Consider the following 18,414-nt stretch of genomic DNA (forward strand, 5'->3'; position numbering starts at 1 on the left):
CCAGTACATTTGATAGGTAGGTTTCTTTACAATACTCTGTAACAGTATGAGTGAAATAAAAATATACATTTCGTCCACTGTTGTGTCTTTCCATTCTCGTGCCAGTGTCTGCCTTGCATATCTGTTAGTTTCAGTCACCAAAATCCCTACAAAATCATCATCAATAAACTGACAAAAGTAGTGCATAACATCCTCAATATGTGGCTCGAAATTCACTTCGGGCTTACCTGTGAAAGTAAAGCGTGGTCGGGCAGTTGGGAGTTGTCCAGAAGTATCAATTTCACACCACTGTCTGACACTTGCAAAGTCAGTTTCCGATGAATCTGACACATCACTTTCTTCTGAACTTTCTTCATGACTTTCTTCGGAGCTATCTGAACCACTAAACTCAACATCAAGCTCTTCTTCACTCTCCATTTTCACGAAAGAAAAAGAATACCGCCAAAAAAACACGGAAGAAAACAAAGGCACCCGAACTGACTTTCTCACACCTACGCCGTAGACGAAAATAAACGTCAAAAGAAGGAGATTAGTGACATCTACCGGAAAGACAAAAAAACAACAACTTCAACAGCACTATCTAGCGGAAACATGCAGAAACATAGAAAAACGAGTATAATCGTCCTTTTAAAATGTGTACGGATAAAAAGAAGTTACCCCGAATATACTCGGGATATTATATTTTCGTGGAAATTAAAAACCCGAGTATACTCGGGCTTTTATGTTAAAAGGTTAATGAACAATGTGCAACCATGATCTCATTGGGTTCCACTGTTAGCTCACCCTGAGAAGTTATCTTGCCATCCTCCAGCACCAAAATCCAGTCAGCAGAGAGCAGGTATTGCACGTGGTGAGTGCACAGGATTCTTGTTTTGTTCCTGAGGAGACCAATGATGCACTTTTGGAAGAGAGTCCGGGCAACGTGGACATCCACTGCTGATAGCACGTCATCCAGGAGGTAAATGGACTTATCCTGCATTTGGCCAAAACAAAACATCATCATGATAACTAAGACTAGGAAATTGATGACCTAAAAAATCTCAAAAAATGACCTAAAAATCTCAAAAACGACCTAAATATATTAAACAAATGACCTAAAATCTCAAAAAATGGCCTGAAACTCAAAAAATTACCTAAAAATCTAAAAAAATAACCACTAAAATGGTTGAAAAATGACCTAAAAATTTAAAAAAAATGGTCTAAAAGAATTTTCACTCTCAAAATTAAAACTGCTTCTATTTTTTCATAAATTACACAAGAGGTGTTAGTTGAATAATTCCACAACACAATTAAATTGTTTTGTGGTTTAAACTATCCTTCCTTTCAGAGCGACCCTTGCACGATACAGTAGTCGGTCAGCATCTAAAGATACAGTTGTGTCTCGCATGCATCAGGTTATAATTTTTTTGGTGACTAATTTTACTATAAAAGCACAGAAAAAAGTGATAACAGTGGCCAGCAATTGAACTGAATTAGGTTTCACCCGAAGTATTTTAAGTTTGCTGGAGGAAAAACAAATTTACCACAATTATGTGATCCATTGCCAAAGACACTCAAAAATAATAATGTGCTTTGCATTGACGTAAATTATGGAAAAAAATTCCAATACTGACACAGGTGATAATGAAAAATAATAACAAATTGCCTTAGATATTGATTATAATTATAGGATGGTATAAAATACAAGTATGCCCACCTGATAAACTGCTCTAGCAAGAGCAACCCTTGCTTTCTGGCCACCACTTAGAGTCACCCCACTTTCCCCAACAGAAGTCAGGTCACCTCCCGGCAATGCTTTTATGTCTTCATCCAGGCAACATGCATCCAGTATGGCCCTAAAAATGGCAAATTGTTAATGCAAGCAATAAAACCAAAAAATAATAGTGAAAGGAAATGACAATTGTAGTAGCACCCGGATTTTATATTATTCAATATACATTTACTCTTCATGGTAGAGCCAAATGTCATACATTTTTTCTGGATTCAATTTTTTTTAGCCTTGATCCACTACAAAATGAAAAATCGAGGTTCTATTGTAGCAAAATTTAAAGAAAATTTCAGAAATTCCACTTTGTAAAATCTAACAGAATATACACGGTTATTCAAAATGATTGTCAGGATTTCAATATTTTTCTCTGGGCAGGTCATGAAACATTTGGCATTTTTGACCAGATTAAGTGATGGAGACACTCTCAAAGTTTCCTTTCATAATAGGCAATGTCCTGTAGTTTTGATTTGATTGAATTGGTGTTTCAAGTCCACTTTATGTACAGTAAGGCTAATCGGGACTGGACCTACAGTTTAATATGGGATCTCAACCACTATGTGCCTCCACCGGGTATTGAACCCAGGACCTCCTGTAGTTTTGAATTTGGCAGCTAGGAGGCAGGTTTCGGAAGATGGCAGGTCACGGCAGTGAGAAGGCATTTTTGTGCTCTAATTTCATTATACTTGGTTATCATTCTTAAATGACAAATTCCACTCATTGGTGACACACACAGTTTCAGAAAATAAGGTGGACAAATAAAGGAAGGAAAGAAAAAAACAAAAAACAAGCACAAGTGGACCAGGTTAGAGAGGCTTTCCAACGGAGTCCTCGAAAAAAGTGGGAAGTTGGCATACCACACACAAAAGTGTGACGTATTTTGTGGAAGCAACTAATTAAGCCATACAATGTTTTAAGCTATAACACCCAATGATCACAATCGAACAAAAACTTTCTGAGAAGTGTATTGGACAATGGTAAATTTGATGAAATTACAGTGCATAAATACAAGGTAACCAAAAAAGTTCTTGCCGTTTTTGACGTCGCATGGGGAGAAGTGATCACTAATACAGAAATATGTGTGCCACATGCTGTAAAAGTGGTTGGGGTGGAAGTGGGGACATTGACCTTGCCTAATACAGGCACGTTGTGCACTCACAGCAGTCATAGCTTGAGCAGTGGCGAGGAGAAATGGAGGTGTCGAAGCAGCTGGTTCGGGGTGTTCTGCTTTATGACTTGAAGTTGAGCTTGTCCGCAGCCGAATCAAATTGCCGAATACGTCAAGCCTTTGGGGATAATGCTGTGAATGAATGCACCCGGGATTTCTGTCCCTTTCAGCCACAGGTCCTGGATGATGAGGCCCTGAAGTTTGCCATAGAGGAGAATAGCAGCTTAACATGTGGTGAGCTTGCCAACTGCTTCCAGGTTTCCGATGAAAGAGTCAGACTGCACCTGCACTGCATAGGAAAAACATTCAAGTTGAACAAGTGGATACCCTATACGCAATCGAAAGCCAACAAGCAACAAGTGACAGCCTGTTTCTTGGCACCGCAACACACCTATATTCAATCGAGTGCTCACCTGTGACAAAAAATGGCTCCTGTATGACACTCCCAAGCATGCCAGACATTGGTTTTCAACACAGGACCCTGTGCCTCAAATCACAAAGCCACCTCTACGCCCATTCAAGATCAGGCTCTAGTCACCAAGTGGTGCACTACGAGCTGTTACCAATGGGCCAAACCATCAATGGGGACCTCTACTCACAGCAACTGGAACGTGTGTAACAGGCACTGAAGCAGAAGGTTAATCGCAAAGGGTGTACTGCTCCTTCACAACAATGCCAGACTGTCTGTGGCGTGGGTGGTCAGGGATACCATACAACAACTTGACTGGGAGACACTGTGCCATCCACCCTACTCCCTGGACCTTCCTCAAACAGATTATCACCTCTTCCATTTCCTGGACAACCACCTTCGTGGGAAATCCTTCGCAAGTGAGGCAATACCGCCAGGGCATTGCACAGCTACAGGAATATTGACAAAAGGTGCTGGATGCCGATGCAGGGTGGCCACTCTAGGACCATGTTAAACTCAAGTATAATTCCTGGTTTTCAAGGCAAACTTTCCAAAAATTCAAGCGTACAAGCAGGTGTTTTCTCTATTTCAAACTTAGGTATTACAGTCTCTCACCACCCACACACAAATATATTAACAATATAAACGGTCTGTGCAATTCCAGTGTATCCAAAAATTCTAATTCAATTCAATTGAGCAGTATATGTATTTAATTTAAGGTGCGGAGTTTACACTTGCCATTTCACACTCACACTAGACATGCATCTAAGAACAAAAGTCACAAATGTTACGGGATATAGTAATCTACAAAAAATTGTTATTTCTAAAATAATTTCAAATTTACGTAATCAACTTAAAGAAATCAACTTCAAGGTATTTTATCATGTAATAATTTTCTGTCTCCATGGTGGCTACAAACAAGCAGAAATAAAATTCCCTGACTTTTCCAGGTTTTCCAGGACAAAATTTACATTTTTCCCTGACAATTACAAACTAAACTAAATTGATGTTTTTGCAAATAGAAATAATAAACTCGCACAGATCCACGTATGGTTTTGTTAAGTACCAATATTATCTTCTATGAAATTGACTTAATTTCTCTATTCTCTATGATTTGAATTCAAACTGCAAAATAGTGAATTTGGAAAATTATTACAATTCACAAGTTAGGGAAGGATTACGGAATTTTGTCATACGCAGTAAGTTTAAAATAAAATACATTATTATTTTTAAAGTTACGACTAAATGAGATAAGAGTTTGAATTTGAATTTGAATTTGAATTTAAAATTTTGGGAGCGTCAGCACTTAGGCTATTTTGCTCCCGTCACATTATACGGGGGCCAGCCCCTTATCATTACAAATAACAACTCTAGCGTTGCATAACTAAAAAGCTTAAAATGTTCTGACTTATGTTAAAAGCTGAGGCTGTAAATGGGCACTCAGCACACACAAGGACAAAAAACAGGACAACACACACAAAATTATACTGGCCATGAGGCCAGTCGCCAGAGCCTCGTTAGTCGTTAGTCCAGGGTGCACTACGTGGAAGTGAGGTTGACTTTTGGGCGCCTACGTGGAAGGTACCCCTTACACCCCATGAGATAAGAGTGAAGAGTGAATGATTAAGAAATACAATTTGTAATTTATCAGTCTACTTATACATTCTCGGTATTATATGTTGATATTTCCACTGAGGTTTGGAACCCTCTGCTTGCAAGAACCATGAGTGAGGACTCATTATTTAATGCATAAAGCTACTTCTCTATTCTCTGTAAAGCAAACAACTTAACTCTTGCATATAAGTGAAACAATTGAATCGAACAAAATAAAGTGTCATATTTCCTTATATTATTAATGGGATTTCTGCTTCAGTACAGTCCAAGTGAAGTACTGTGAAACTAACAACATGCAGTTATACCATTATTGCTGACGAAAAGGATATGTAGGTATTACAAATTTAACGCAAGGCATTTATAGAATTGCATTGTATAGGTACCTGATTTAGCTAACCACACATTAAAACAGGAACACTCTAATAATAAAAGTTTCTGAAAGTTCATATACGAGGGGAGTGCTGAAAAAAGCTCCAATGGTGCCTATACGCAGCACTAGTGGTCGGAGAGGAACACACACACATGCATGCAGGAAGAAGTGGCATGTAACTGTAATTTGGTACAGTTGCAATGCAGTCGTTTTAGGACAATTCTAGGTTAAAGATTGCAGCTCTCATACAGTCTCCCACCGACTGCGATGTAGCGTACATTGCACGCTCAGAATTTGGCACAGAGCCACCAGCAATCGTGTGAGGTGTGCAGACCGGACGTCGTGAGTAATAGTATGGTCAGACAATGGTGCAGATAATTCACGGAAGGCCAATCGAATGTGCACGACCCCATACAGCTGAGTACACACAGGCCTTTTACATCAGTTCAGGTGAGAGATCTTGGACCACTCCCTGTACAGCCCTGGCCTTGAATGTACCGACTTTCATATCTTTGTTTAACTGAAGAGGTTTCTGGCAGGGCAAGGATTTGACAGCTACACTGCGGTAGATATTGTTCCAGTCTTTGCTGTCAGACACATATACCATGGGCATACAAAATTTAGTGCCATGCTACGACAAATGCCAGAACAATGGTGGTGATTATACCGAAAATTAGGTTAGGACTCACTGTTACTAATGCAATAAATTACAACTGATATTCTTGTTTTATTTATGTCTAATCGGTAGGGACCTTGATATTTTTTTTTTTAAATAGGTGTAGTTTCTTATTTTTTACTTTTTTACTATACGGTGTTATTTTTCCCAAAATTCACATTTTCATTTTAGCGCATTTTCTGGCAAATATCTGAAATTATACCTTCATGGTGTAATTACTGTTTCAAATTGTAAGTCGCATGGCTTACGCCTCTTCGTGAGAGTTTGTTATCTTGAAAGTTATTTTGGGAAAGTTATTTTCCATACCCCTTTTTTAATATTAAGGTAAGGACTTTACATAATAGAATTTTCCCCATATATTCTGAAGGGTGCATAATGACCATAAGTGGCGACGCACCCAAAAAATTAAAATCAATCAATCTCACGTGACAGATACCGATATATTATGGCACCAAAAATTGCCATTATCTTTTTTTGACTTGTTAGTGTTACGTTTCCCAAAATTCGCTTTTTTGTTTTAGAATATTAATCTGCCAAATATACCGAAACGTAATACTCCATTGTGCTTTTAAACTATTATTTTAAATTGTAGGTCACATGGTCTACGTATTTTCGAGACAGTTTGATATGTTGGAACAGATTTTTGAGAAAGTAAAAGTAAAGTGCTCCCCTGCACTTTCCATGAAGGTGTATCATAGGGGTGTGGAGTTAGGGCCCCACACTTTCTTGATCACGGCTGAAGGTAGGGGTAATGTGATCAGCACCATGCTCCTGGCTACCTTTATCCCTCAAAGTTTCCTCAAGGTCCAAGCTACATATGATGCTGGGCGGGCGCCGGAGCAGTTTGAATAGGTGGAAACATCCCGGTTCTCCCCCGCAGGGGATCGACCCCGGGTCTCGCGCATAGTAGTCAGATGCCCTAATGACTGAGTTCCATTATTACTAGCTCGACAAATGCCGATGGTGCGCACTTAGCTTGGTAATTCAAAACATACCTCGTGCGACAAATACGAAGATGTGGCTCCCGTGTGACGATTGATAAGCACTCAATCTCCTGTTAGAACCCTGCCACTTTGCTCTGTGATGCAAATGGTTTTGCTAGAAGTTGAAAAAATCGTGGGAAATACATGATTTAATGTGGCTGTCAGAATTATTCCATGTACGCATAACTCTATAGTTTACTCTTGAGTAAAATGTTGGAAAACTTGCATGTTCTATGTGCACAAACATGGCCTAGAGAAGACAAGAATGTTGGATTTCATGGAATTTTTCGTTGTTTTACGACATTTCTTTAAAACAAAATCGCTAAAAACGCCAACAATTAGCATTTTATGTCAAATACGCATTATTTTGATATTTCTAACGGGCGAAAAATGTGTCCAGACATCACTGCACATTCCTAAACATAACTTCGCAACAATTACCATTTTTCACGGTTTTGGCGTTTGCGAAAAATCAATGTCCCTACTAATTGGAAATTACTTTCTGGGCACCCCTCGTATAAATCAGTAGATGGAAAGTGAAAATTTAGCAGAGCTGGCAGAGAAAAGTCAATTCTTGAAGAAAGTCATTTCCTTTTATGACTGAATGATTCGAGTAAATATGATATTAAAAATATTTATGTATTTATTATTAGTATTTTATTTCATAATATTGGACATTAACCTTACTCAGTGAGAGATTAATGACCATCTCTGACGAGTTTAAACAGACAGAACAGAGAGTGGCGTTAATTTCATTGCAATACTAGTGTTGCAGTAAATTTGAGATTGGGAGCATGCACTTGCCAATTTTTATAATGTTCATGAATGCAGATTTATGTTTCACTTTTTCGTGATAGTATTCAATATATATCCCATTTGGTTGGATTCTTCTTGATATGTAAGAATAGCGCAATGTCATTGTAAACGTATGTTAACTTGTGCGAAACCAGTAATACGTCAGGTTGATGAAAGATAACCTTCGTAAGCTCTGCTACATTAAATAAGGTGAAGTGAGCCAATAGAGTAATAAAATTCGGGGAGTATATTTGCAGTCTAAAGATCTTCTTGTTTATGCATGTGATTTTTGTTGAATATTGCAGTCCATGCAATTTCTGTCGCGTGTTGTAGTGGGGTACTTTGTCGGGCGGCTATTCGACAAAAATCGTATGTACCAATGGAACCTATTTGTTTCCATGTTCCTATAGTTTGCCCAACAAAATGCCTTACTATGACGTCCGACAACTATCGGACGGCACCACCCACTCTTATCCCCTCCATCTGTTGACAAGTCCCTTTACTACTCCCATACGGAGAAGAAAAAATGATAATTCAATGCATTTTCCACGTAATACATTAAAGGTTAATGTAATATTTAGAGGCTTAACCTTTACTCCCCCGATGATACCATATGGTATCATCAGAGTAAGGTCGTACTGCCCCGATGATACCATATGGTATCATGGTGCTGATTACGAAATGAATGTGCTTTTTGGACCTTCATACTCTTATGTTTGGGTGGAAACTCTGACACAGGTCTGGAGCAAGCCTGGGAAATTCATATTGATGACCAACCTCCCCACTCTCTGCAACATATCCATGCCATATTTCCGAACAGATTTTGGCTCATTATTCAACTTGTATGGCACCCAGGAACATGAAACATGTTTCAATCTTTGGAAACGTTCATTCTTTGAAGAGAATACTAAGGTTTGCGCCTTCTCCCAAAAATAGCGGCAGAAGAGGGAGCAAACTCCATATTTTTGTTTTTTTCTTCATTGAAATTCGGTGGTCGCGCTCCCAACCCCCGGCCCCCCTTCCTCAGTTCGGCATTCTGAATTGTACACCTTTGCATGCTATGAAGTTTTAGCTGCAAAACAAAACTTATCCGAAGTAGATTGCTCCCATAGTGTAGGAGTTATAACAATTTTATCCAAAAATGCAAATTACCTATTTTTCGTAAGAAAAAAAAATCACATTTTGGCTTATTATTCAACTTGTATGGCACCCAAGAACATGAAACATGTTACGTTCTCTTGCGAAATGTCCATTCTTTGAAAAGAATACTAAAGGTCGCGCCTTATTTCAAAATAGCGGTAGAAGAGGGGGCAAACTCCACATTTTTGTTTTTTTTCATTGAAATTCGGGGGTCGCGCCCCCCAAACACCCCTTCCTCGGTTCGGCTTTCTGAATTGTACACGGTTGCATGCTCTGATGTTTTAGCTGCAAAACAAAAGTTATCCGAAATAGATTGCTCCCATCGTTCCAGAGTTATAACAATTTTCTGAGCAATGTGCAAATTACCTATTTTTAGTAAAAAACAGTTTCACATTTTGGCTTATTATTCAACTTGTATGGCACCCAAGAACATGAAATATATTTGCTTCTCTTTGGAAGTGTCCATTCTTTGAAGAGAATACTAAGGTTTGCGCCCTTTCGGCAAAATAGCGGGAGAAGAGGGCGCAAACTCCTTATTTTTTATTGAAATTCGGGGGAAGCGCCCCCCAAGCTCCTCTTCCTCGGTCCAGTGTTCTGAATTGTACACTGTTGCATGCTCCGATGTTCTAGCTGCAAAACAAAAATTTATCCGAAGTAGATTGCTCCCATAGTACCAGAGTTATAACAATTTTCCTCCAAAAATGCAAATGACCTATTTTTCGTAAAAAAAAAAGTCACATTTGGGCTTATTATTCAACTTGTATGGAAGCCAAGAACATGAAACATGTTAAGTTCTCTTGAGAAATGTCCATTCTTTGAAAAGAGTACTAAAGTTCGCGTCCTCTTCCCAAAATAGCGGGGGAAGAAGGGGTAAACTCCAGATTTTTGTTTTTCCATTGAAATTCGGGGGTTGTGCTCCCAAACCCCCTTCCTCGGATCGGCGGTCTGAATTGTACACGGCTGCATGCGCTGATGTTTTAGCTGTAAAACAAAAGTTATCCGAAGTAGATTGCTCCCATAGTGCCCGAGTTATACTAATTTTCCTCCAAAGAGTGTTCGAATCTAAAATTCAGGGCGAGAGAAATTTCTTTCTCTCTCTCCTCCTGCCATCACTGGTTTCTGGCGCCGTGGTTGTGTTGCGCATAAAAGGGGCCTAAAAGTTGAGGGCGAAACTTACGAACGAGATTTCCTGTTCCCGTGCAGAGTTCCATAACGATATCTTTAAATAAATAAATAAATAAAAATTAAAAATGTCAATGAAGACAAAATTCCCTGACTTTTTTTGACACCTCAAATTCCCTGACTTTTCCCGGTTTTCCAGGTTTTCCAGGTCTGTCGCCACCCTGGTCTCTTAGATACAATTGTACCTTGTTCTGCAAAGGACACTAACAAAACAAACACATTAAGAAAATTCTATTTTATTGTATTTTGCTCTTCCTTCCTCGACAAAAATAAAAGCTAAGCTGCGAAAAACTTGGCTCAGCGTACGTATAAATTTAACGTAACTGTGATTTTTAAAAAGTTGAAATTTTTCACGTCTACGGAGAAAAATTCAAGCAGAATTCACGCATAATTCCCGGACCGAATAATTCACACGTAATTCCCAGAATTCAAGGAATTCCTGGTGGGTAGCCACCCTGTGATGGGGATTACTTTGAGGACTAACGGCATGTGACATTTGCTCTACACCTTTTTGTTTCTGACGATCAAAAACAGCAAGAACTTTTTTGGTTACCTTGTATTTTATTAGAGCTGACTCAGTGGTCAAGCACGTTACCTGGTCCCAAAACGGAGTCCTGATATGGGCATAGGGGTTATTTGTGTCTCTTCATCAATTTCATCTCATAATCACTCATCCTCATCTTTATGATTTGCCAAAAGTGGCAGAAAAGTGATGCTAAATAACAAAAATGCAGATACTTAATTGCACCCATCAACATCATCAATTTAAATCCACACTTGTTACTTTAACTTTGATAGTAAATGGAAGTCCTGTTCAAAGTCCCCATACAGAACGTTGTACAATTTGCAAATAATTTATGAATTAAGAAATTACTTACATGTATTTGTTGTGGTCATAGTTCTTCCCAAAAAGAATATTGTCCCTCAAAGTTCCTCGCTGAATCCAAGGTTGTTGGGTTACAAAACCAAAACCTGAATAAAAGAAAGTTTTGAATTGTAACATACTGTGTGTGTTTGTGTGGGTAACCTTTCATTATCCTAACTACAGGGTGACAATTAATGAACTATATGAAATAAAACAGTCATAATTTCTGAACGGTTCGCGTGATGACGTCCAAACTGCGTGGCTGGCCACAGGGCATGATGGGAATTCGTATGCGCACGCAATGTGTTGATGTCGGCCATTTGCAAGTGAAAATGTCCTGGAGTATTTTGGGGGCCGCATTCTGGCTCTGGGGTACCCAGAGGCCACTGGAAGGGGGCTATGTTAAGGACAAGGTGTACAGAAATAACCCCAAAACCATTGCCGAGCTGAAAACTGCCATTCAGGAGGTCATCGACAGCATCGATACTTCAGCGGGTCATGCAGAATTTTGCTGTTCGTCTGCCCCACATCATTGCCAGAGATGGAAGACATATCGAACATGTCATAACCTAAATCTGAATGTCTGTAGTGCCGTTTACATGTGTAATACAGTTTGTGTACTATGTGGTTTGTCACTAATTTCCATCTAATTTCATATAGTTCATTAATCATCACCCTGTATAAACTCTTTTTCATAGGTGCTAATAAAATCTAATGATCTCTTGTCTTAACAAATAAAGTATAGAAATATGTTCATTAAGGTTTGGATTTTTGTATCTGGATATTGGATAATTTTCTAACTGCATTTCAAAATATCCAAACATGCACATTAGATAGATAGATAGATAGATTTATTTCCTGTAAGAACCATACATGTAACACTAATTACAGATTGGTATAGGAAACGTCATATAACATTACAATGTATTATATACGTATTATACATTACTAATACAAAATGTAGATAAATGTAGATAACAATTGATAATTAATCAAATTTGATTTGAAAAAATTCCACAACCGAATAAAAACAATGATATATAAGCATACTTTTAAGTTGATTTTTAAATATGTTGAGTGGACAGTCTTTTAATTTCTTAGGCAAATGGTTGTACAATTTATATCCATTAAAGTAAACACTCTTATTAAAATTAGATGTCCTGTGGCTTTCATAATGAATGTCATCTTTCTTCCTCGTTCCATACGAATGTACGCTGCTATTTGTTTTAAGATTGAGAATATTTTTCTTCATAAATATTAATGCTTCATATATATACAAACATGGTAATGGTAAAATCTTTAGGCTTCTAAACACCTGCCTACACGATTCACGATAATTGGCACCGATTATTATTTTAACGACTCTTTTCTGTAAGATAAACAACTGTTTGGCACCAGGTGTATTTCCCCAAAACATAATTCCATATCTTAATCTTGAGTGAAAGTTTGCATGATAAGCCATAAGAACGGTTTCTTTACTACATATTTTGCTTAATACCTTAAGTCCATAACAGACTGAGCTTAGTTTGGAGAGTAATACATCAGTATGAGTATTCCATTTCATATTTTCATCAACAACAACACCTAAAAATTTTGTATGTTGTACACAATTAATAATATCATTATTTATTTTTAGTATAGGTTTGGGACAATTAATCTTTTGTAGATTGTGGAATAGTATATAGGCAGTTTTTGATCTATTCAAAATTAGCTTATTTTCAATACACCATTGTGTCAAGTCGGTTAGTACTTTATTAGTTATAATTTCCAATTGGCACAAGTCACCATGCTTAGTTATGATATTAGTATCGTCAGCAAAGAGAATTATATTGGAGTCGTTAATATTAGCTGGAAGATCATTAATAAAGATAAGAAAAAGTAAGGGTCCCAAAATGGAACCTTGGGGTACACCATGTTTTAGAGGCAAAACATTTGATTGATAATGACTAGCATTATGAGTAACTTCAACATACTGCATTCTTTGTGATAGATATGATTTAAACCAATCATTGGCTGTGCCTCTAATCCCATACTTATATAATTTCTCAATTAGTATTTTATGGTTAACACAGTCAAAGGCTTTTGAAAGGTCACAGAAAATATTTACAGTATTTAATTTTGAATCCATTGAATGTAAAATGTTAGAAATAAATTCATAAAGTGCAGTTTCTGTAGACTTATTTTCTATGAATCCATGCTGACTAGATGTAATTATATTAAATTTTGTAAGAAAGTCTTTCAATCTTTTATGCATTAGTCCTTCTAGTATTTTATCTAACCATGACAATAGAGATATTGGTCTATAATTATCAATACTTGAGGTGTCACCCTTTTTATAAATAGGTATAACTCTTGATAATTTGAGCTTGTCTGGGAAAACTCCAGCTCTAAAAGATTCATTACATAAAAAGGTAAGCACTTTTAAGATATTGGGGGAACATTTTTTAATTATAGCATCTGGTATCCCATCATAACCTGCACTTTTCTTCCTCATGCGAGCATTTATGAGAGAATCAAGTTCGCGTTCAGTTACGGGATATATGAACATAGAGTGATTATTAGTTTTAATTCCTTGATATCTTTTTTTATGTGCAGGGAGTTGTTGGATTAATTTATCAATTTGATTTATAAAGAAGGAATTGAAGTTTTCAGCTATATTTTTGGGTTGAGTTATTTCTTCATTTGCCACTAGTATTTTATTAATTCCAGGTTTATCATATATAGTTCCAGATTCTTGTTTAATAATATTCCACATAGCTCTACTTTTATTATTTGAGGTGGCAATTAATTTATCATATTCATATTTCTTTGCAGCAGCAATTACCTGTTTGTAAGTTTTCTTATAGGATCTAAAATACTCTTTAAAATAAGGGTCGGCATTTACTTTACTAAGTCTATACAACATTTTTTTCTTTTCACATGATATTCTAATTCCTTGCGTTATCCATTTTTTAACTGGAGACTGCTTATTTCTATATGGTTTGGCAGGAAAGGCTAATTCAAAGTTGTACTGGAATATGTTTATGAAGGCATTAAATATGTCGTTGACAGATTGAGCTCTGTACACATCTTCCCACGTTTCAGATTTTAAGAGTTTGTTAAAATAATTAATATGTTCCATACTAAAATTTCTTTTATTGGTATATATAACATCCTTATTGATTTTATTTTTGTGAGTTTTTAAGTTAGGAATATTAATTTCAAGTTTCTGATACGAATGGTCAGACAGTCCAGCTTCACCTATACTTGATATGCAATCACCTTTAGTAATATTAGTAATTATTTGATCTATACATGTTTGAGAAGTAATTGTAATCCTAGTTGGTTTGTCAATTATAGCATTTAAATTGAATTGTTTTAATAAGTTATTCATTTTTTTTAGTATGGGTATGCTTAACTAAAAAATCAATATTTAAATCTCCACATATAATTAATTTATGATTCTTTTTTGTCAGATAATCCAGGACTTTTATAAAATTATGAAAAAAGGCATTAATATTGCTGTCAGGAGTTCTATAAATTACTAATATTAATAGTTGAAGGGAATCAATTACAATACCACAACATTCAAAATCTTTTTCTTGATGATAGTGATCAAGTTTAAGTTCCTCGGTAGCCATTTCGTTTCTTACAAAAATACATGTACCTCCCCTATTATATTTAGATCTACAAAAGCTTGCGGCCATTTTATAACCAGGCAAGTGTGCACTCTCCATTTCTTCATACTTATACCAATGCTCGGACAAACAAAGAATATCACATTTTTCATTATCTGTTACAGTTTCCAATTCAATAATTTTCCCATCTAAGCCTTGAATATTTTGGTGTAGCAAGTTTAGGACATTATTTTTGGAATTTATTTCATTGCTTGCTTGTTTGAATTGCTTATTGATATTCATTTCACTATTTCCATCATCAACTGCATATTGTCCATTAATATCTAAGGACCTGATATTGTCAGCATTAGATTTATACGATTGTTTCATCAAGCTAGGCCAGGTTTTATTACATAACCTGGCTAAGTCTAGTCGTTTCCCTGTTGTGATAAAATATCAGGTAAAACTATGCTTTCCTTCCTATTATACACATTTCTATTCATTATACTCACTATTACCTCACTAATTTCTTTACTTAACCTATTTTTTCCAGTCCAATTTAAATGTTGACCATGTCTTGTATGCTCTAGCCTATTAAATTTACTTACATCTACGACCGATACATTTGTAAAATGCTTACAGATGGTCTTGTATTTCTCATTTACTCGAGTTATTTCATGATTAACTACAGACCATTCAGGTAAATCTAATCTGTATGGTAAGTTGACCACTACTACATTTGTGTGGGTTAGCTTTGCCAGATTTTTTTAGAGAGTTTTTGTAGCATCATCTCCTAAATTCTTTGCGACATCATTGCTCCCCCCAATTATCACTGTAAAGTCATTCATGTTCATTCCTCTACTTGATTGGTCAATGTTTTCCATGACCTGATTTAGGTTTGCCCCTGATTTTACCATTCCAGTCACATGCATGTCCTTTAGATTGTCCTTCATTATACCTGCTAAGTTTTTTCCATGACTATCACTAATTAGGTTCACTTTACCGCTAGATTTTTTGCCATTCGCTGCACATCTAGATCGTGTTGAAGGATTTTTAGATATCCTATTTATCAAAGGCACATGATCAGCTTTTGAAATATCTAGTTTATTTTCTTCCACTTCCAAGAAATCAAAGAGGTTATTTGAAGTAAAGTCCTTTTTTGTTTCTAGGTTTTTGAGTCTATTTGCCCTCCCTTGAACAACTTTGCTCCAAGTAAACTCATTTGCGTTATTACTTTCGTTTGCGTGTCCAGTGTCCTCATGGTTTAATAGCTTGATTTTGAGTTCACTATTTTCAGCCTTCATATTTTCCAAGTCTTCTGTTAAAAGTTCCACTATTTTCTTGAGATTGACAATTTCATCTTTAATCTTACCTGGAGGAATTTGATTTACATTAAGGCCTCCTGTTGGATCCGAAATATATGGATCTGCTTCAGTCGCCAAAATGGTGGTGCATTTTTCACAAATCCAATCATTCATTGGAACGTTGTCCTCCTTAACATCACAACACTTGTCAAAGTGATACCATGAATCACAAACATCACACAATATGCCATTCTTAACTACTTTCAGACATTTATAACATTTGAAATCATTTACAAATTTAACTTGTTTACGGAGCGATTCCGTTGCACCACTCTGACCAACCACCATTTTTTTTTTTTATTATCTGGATACTTTAGAGTTTATCCATTTTAGAGACTCTTCGTGTAATCTTTATTCATCATGTTGTATTTCTACTGTACGGATTCTCCACATATTCTTTAAAGGTTTACTTTTTGGGGAGCAGGGCAAGAAAAAGCTCTGCATTTGCTCAATTCAAATTCGTCGATGACCTTACCGACCATCTCACAGCCGCCTCTAGTAATTACCTTCTTTTCGCAGATGACTGTAAGATTTTCAGAGAAATCTCCACTTCCAACGATACTCATCTTCTCCAGAATGACATAACAACGTTTTTTTCATGGTGGAACTTTTAAGTTTTAGCTTGCCATGATGTAAAATAGTGCATAGAATAAATATTGATTGACCTCTTTCTTTGACATTAACTTTCATAATTCTTTACCTGAGTCTGTTTCTGAAACACACACGACTCCAGCTTCTTTGCCAACTTCAGCCAGTACAGCAGAGAGTAGAGTTGACTTCCCACAACCCACCTGGCCGATAACTCCTATAAACTGGCCCTGAAAAATGTGACTAAAGGAATACACTTAGCACTGAAATTACAGAAACATCCAAACTACCTTATACTACATTTAAAATTAGGGATAGAATGATATAACATTTTTACAAATATCATTAATGTTGAGATGTAAAATTTACTAATGCCTATAACTTAAAATGTGTTTTTCCTTCTTTCCTACCCTCAGTTGTCTATTTCTTTCCAGTATAGAAAGCCAGTAAACGAGGCAATGGAATTCTGCACATTGACCATACATTATCCAATGAAAAGCCACTTGACAAACTGCTCTCAAAGAGATATTGCAATATGAGGTTTGTTTAGTATTAATAATTGTCTTTAGTAAGATCTTTTTTAATTTTCTTTTTTAAAAAATTTATGATTGTATATCGCATTCATTTTTGTTTGTCGTCATTATTTCTCAAATATTCATATTAATTTTTTAAAATATATAAATTATCCAAGTTCCTCATACACTAGGCTGATATAATAACGCTGATTTAATAATGTACTTATAAAAAATGGTAGTGGTGTTTCAGGTTTATTTATAAATTTGTAAAAAAAAATATATTTTACATTGAAGTGATACGTAGGTGCGCCATTCCATCTCTCAAAACTGACAGACACTTCCTGTTTTTTTAATCTGAAAGAGCTACAACAATGCTTTTGTGTTACAACTAGAAATGAATTTTAGGAATGGACACAGAAAAAAATTCCTAGAACAATAAAAACATCTGTTGCATTGAAGGTAAAGTAGGATGGTAGTAGGGAAAGTATCTTTCCAGGAAAATGCAATTATTGCCTTCAGTAATACCTAAGATGAATATGACAATAAAAATCTTTCAACAGCACATGACAGCAACACTTTACTGAAACACAACACAAAACAAATAAAGAACATCATAAAAAAACATGTTAAAAATCTGCCTGGACTTTTGCATCCATCTCTAAATGTTTTACTAATACTTGCTGAAATATTAATAGCCAAATATAGAAAAAAAATCACACTTTCTGAAATGGCATTATTTAAAAAGCCCGTAATTGATTATATTTTAAAAATTGTACAAAATAAGAACTGCAGAACCAGAGTGGGCAATACTTTTGTTGTTTGTTTATAATTAATTGTTACATATTTGGTTGCATTACGGTTGAACATTCTGATAGTGCTTAAACAAGCATGGTAAAATTGTGCAAAATTGTTATCCAGGTTTCAGTCTTATAATTTCCTAGATGGAAGCTGCAGGAAGGGGGGGGGGGTAGCTTACAGAATATGAAAGAGTACCAAGTTCTGGAATGGTATCAGAAATGATTTAATTAGAACAGGCAGCTAAGATATATTTAAATTGGGAAATACACTTGAAAAATGAAAAAACCTACTTTCTGTACATGAAATTCGACATTTCTTAACTTGAACTCATAGTGTTCGGGCTGCACAGAAGCATCTGTCTTCTCTGCATTGGATGCCGATCCTCCCCCAGGCCTTCCCCAGCTAAAAAGTCCACTCTTGAAGAATATTTCCAATGAAGACTCCTTAAGGGGCATGGCAGTGTAATATTTACTCAAATCCATATCAGGTAGCTAGAATGTAAATATTAAAAAAAGTACCATGTTAATTTCATTATATTTTGACATGCACAGTTTATGTTCTACCCCAGAAACTATGATAGAGTATA

At 36.2% G+C, this 18,414-nt stretch overlaps 1 protein-coding gene across 4 annotated transcripts in view; it reads right to left on the minus strand.

Moving 5' to 3' along the window:
- Positions 1-18,414, minus strand: part of LOC145989780 (ATP-binding cassette sub-family C member 10-like) — a 119,090-nt gene that overhangs the window by 54,011 nt on the left and 46,665 nt on the right. For all 4 annotated transcript variants that reach the window (XM_083125109.1, XM_083125111.1, XM_083125112.1 and 1 more), the window contains 5 exons: positions 18,119-18,319; positions 16,628-16,745; positions 10,981-11,074; positions 1,697-1,835; positions 784-973 (listed from right to left, as the gene is read on the minus strand). In XM_083125109.1, the coding sequence (XP_082981235.1) occupies positions 784-973; positions 1,697-1,835; positions 10,981-11,074; positions 16,628-16,745; positions 18,119-18,319 (742 nt within the window). The remainder of the gene's footprint in view (positions 1-783; positions 974-1,696; positions 1,836-10,980; positions 11,075-16,627; positions 16,746-18,118; positions 18,320-18,414) is intronic.

This window comes from Lepisma saccharinum, chromosome 7 (genome assembly GCF_977018435.1).
Source record: "Lepisma saccharinum chromosome 7, izLepSacc3.1, whole genome shotgun sequence".
Lineage (NCBI taxonomy): Eukaryota > Metazoa > Arthropoda > Insecta > Zygentoma > Lepismatidae > Lepisma > Lepisma saccharinum.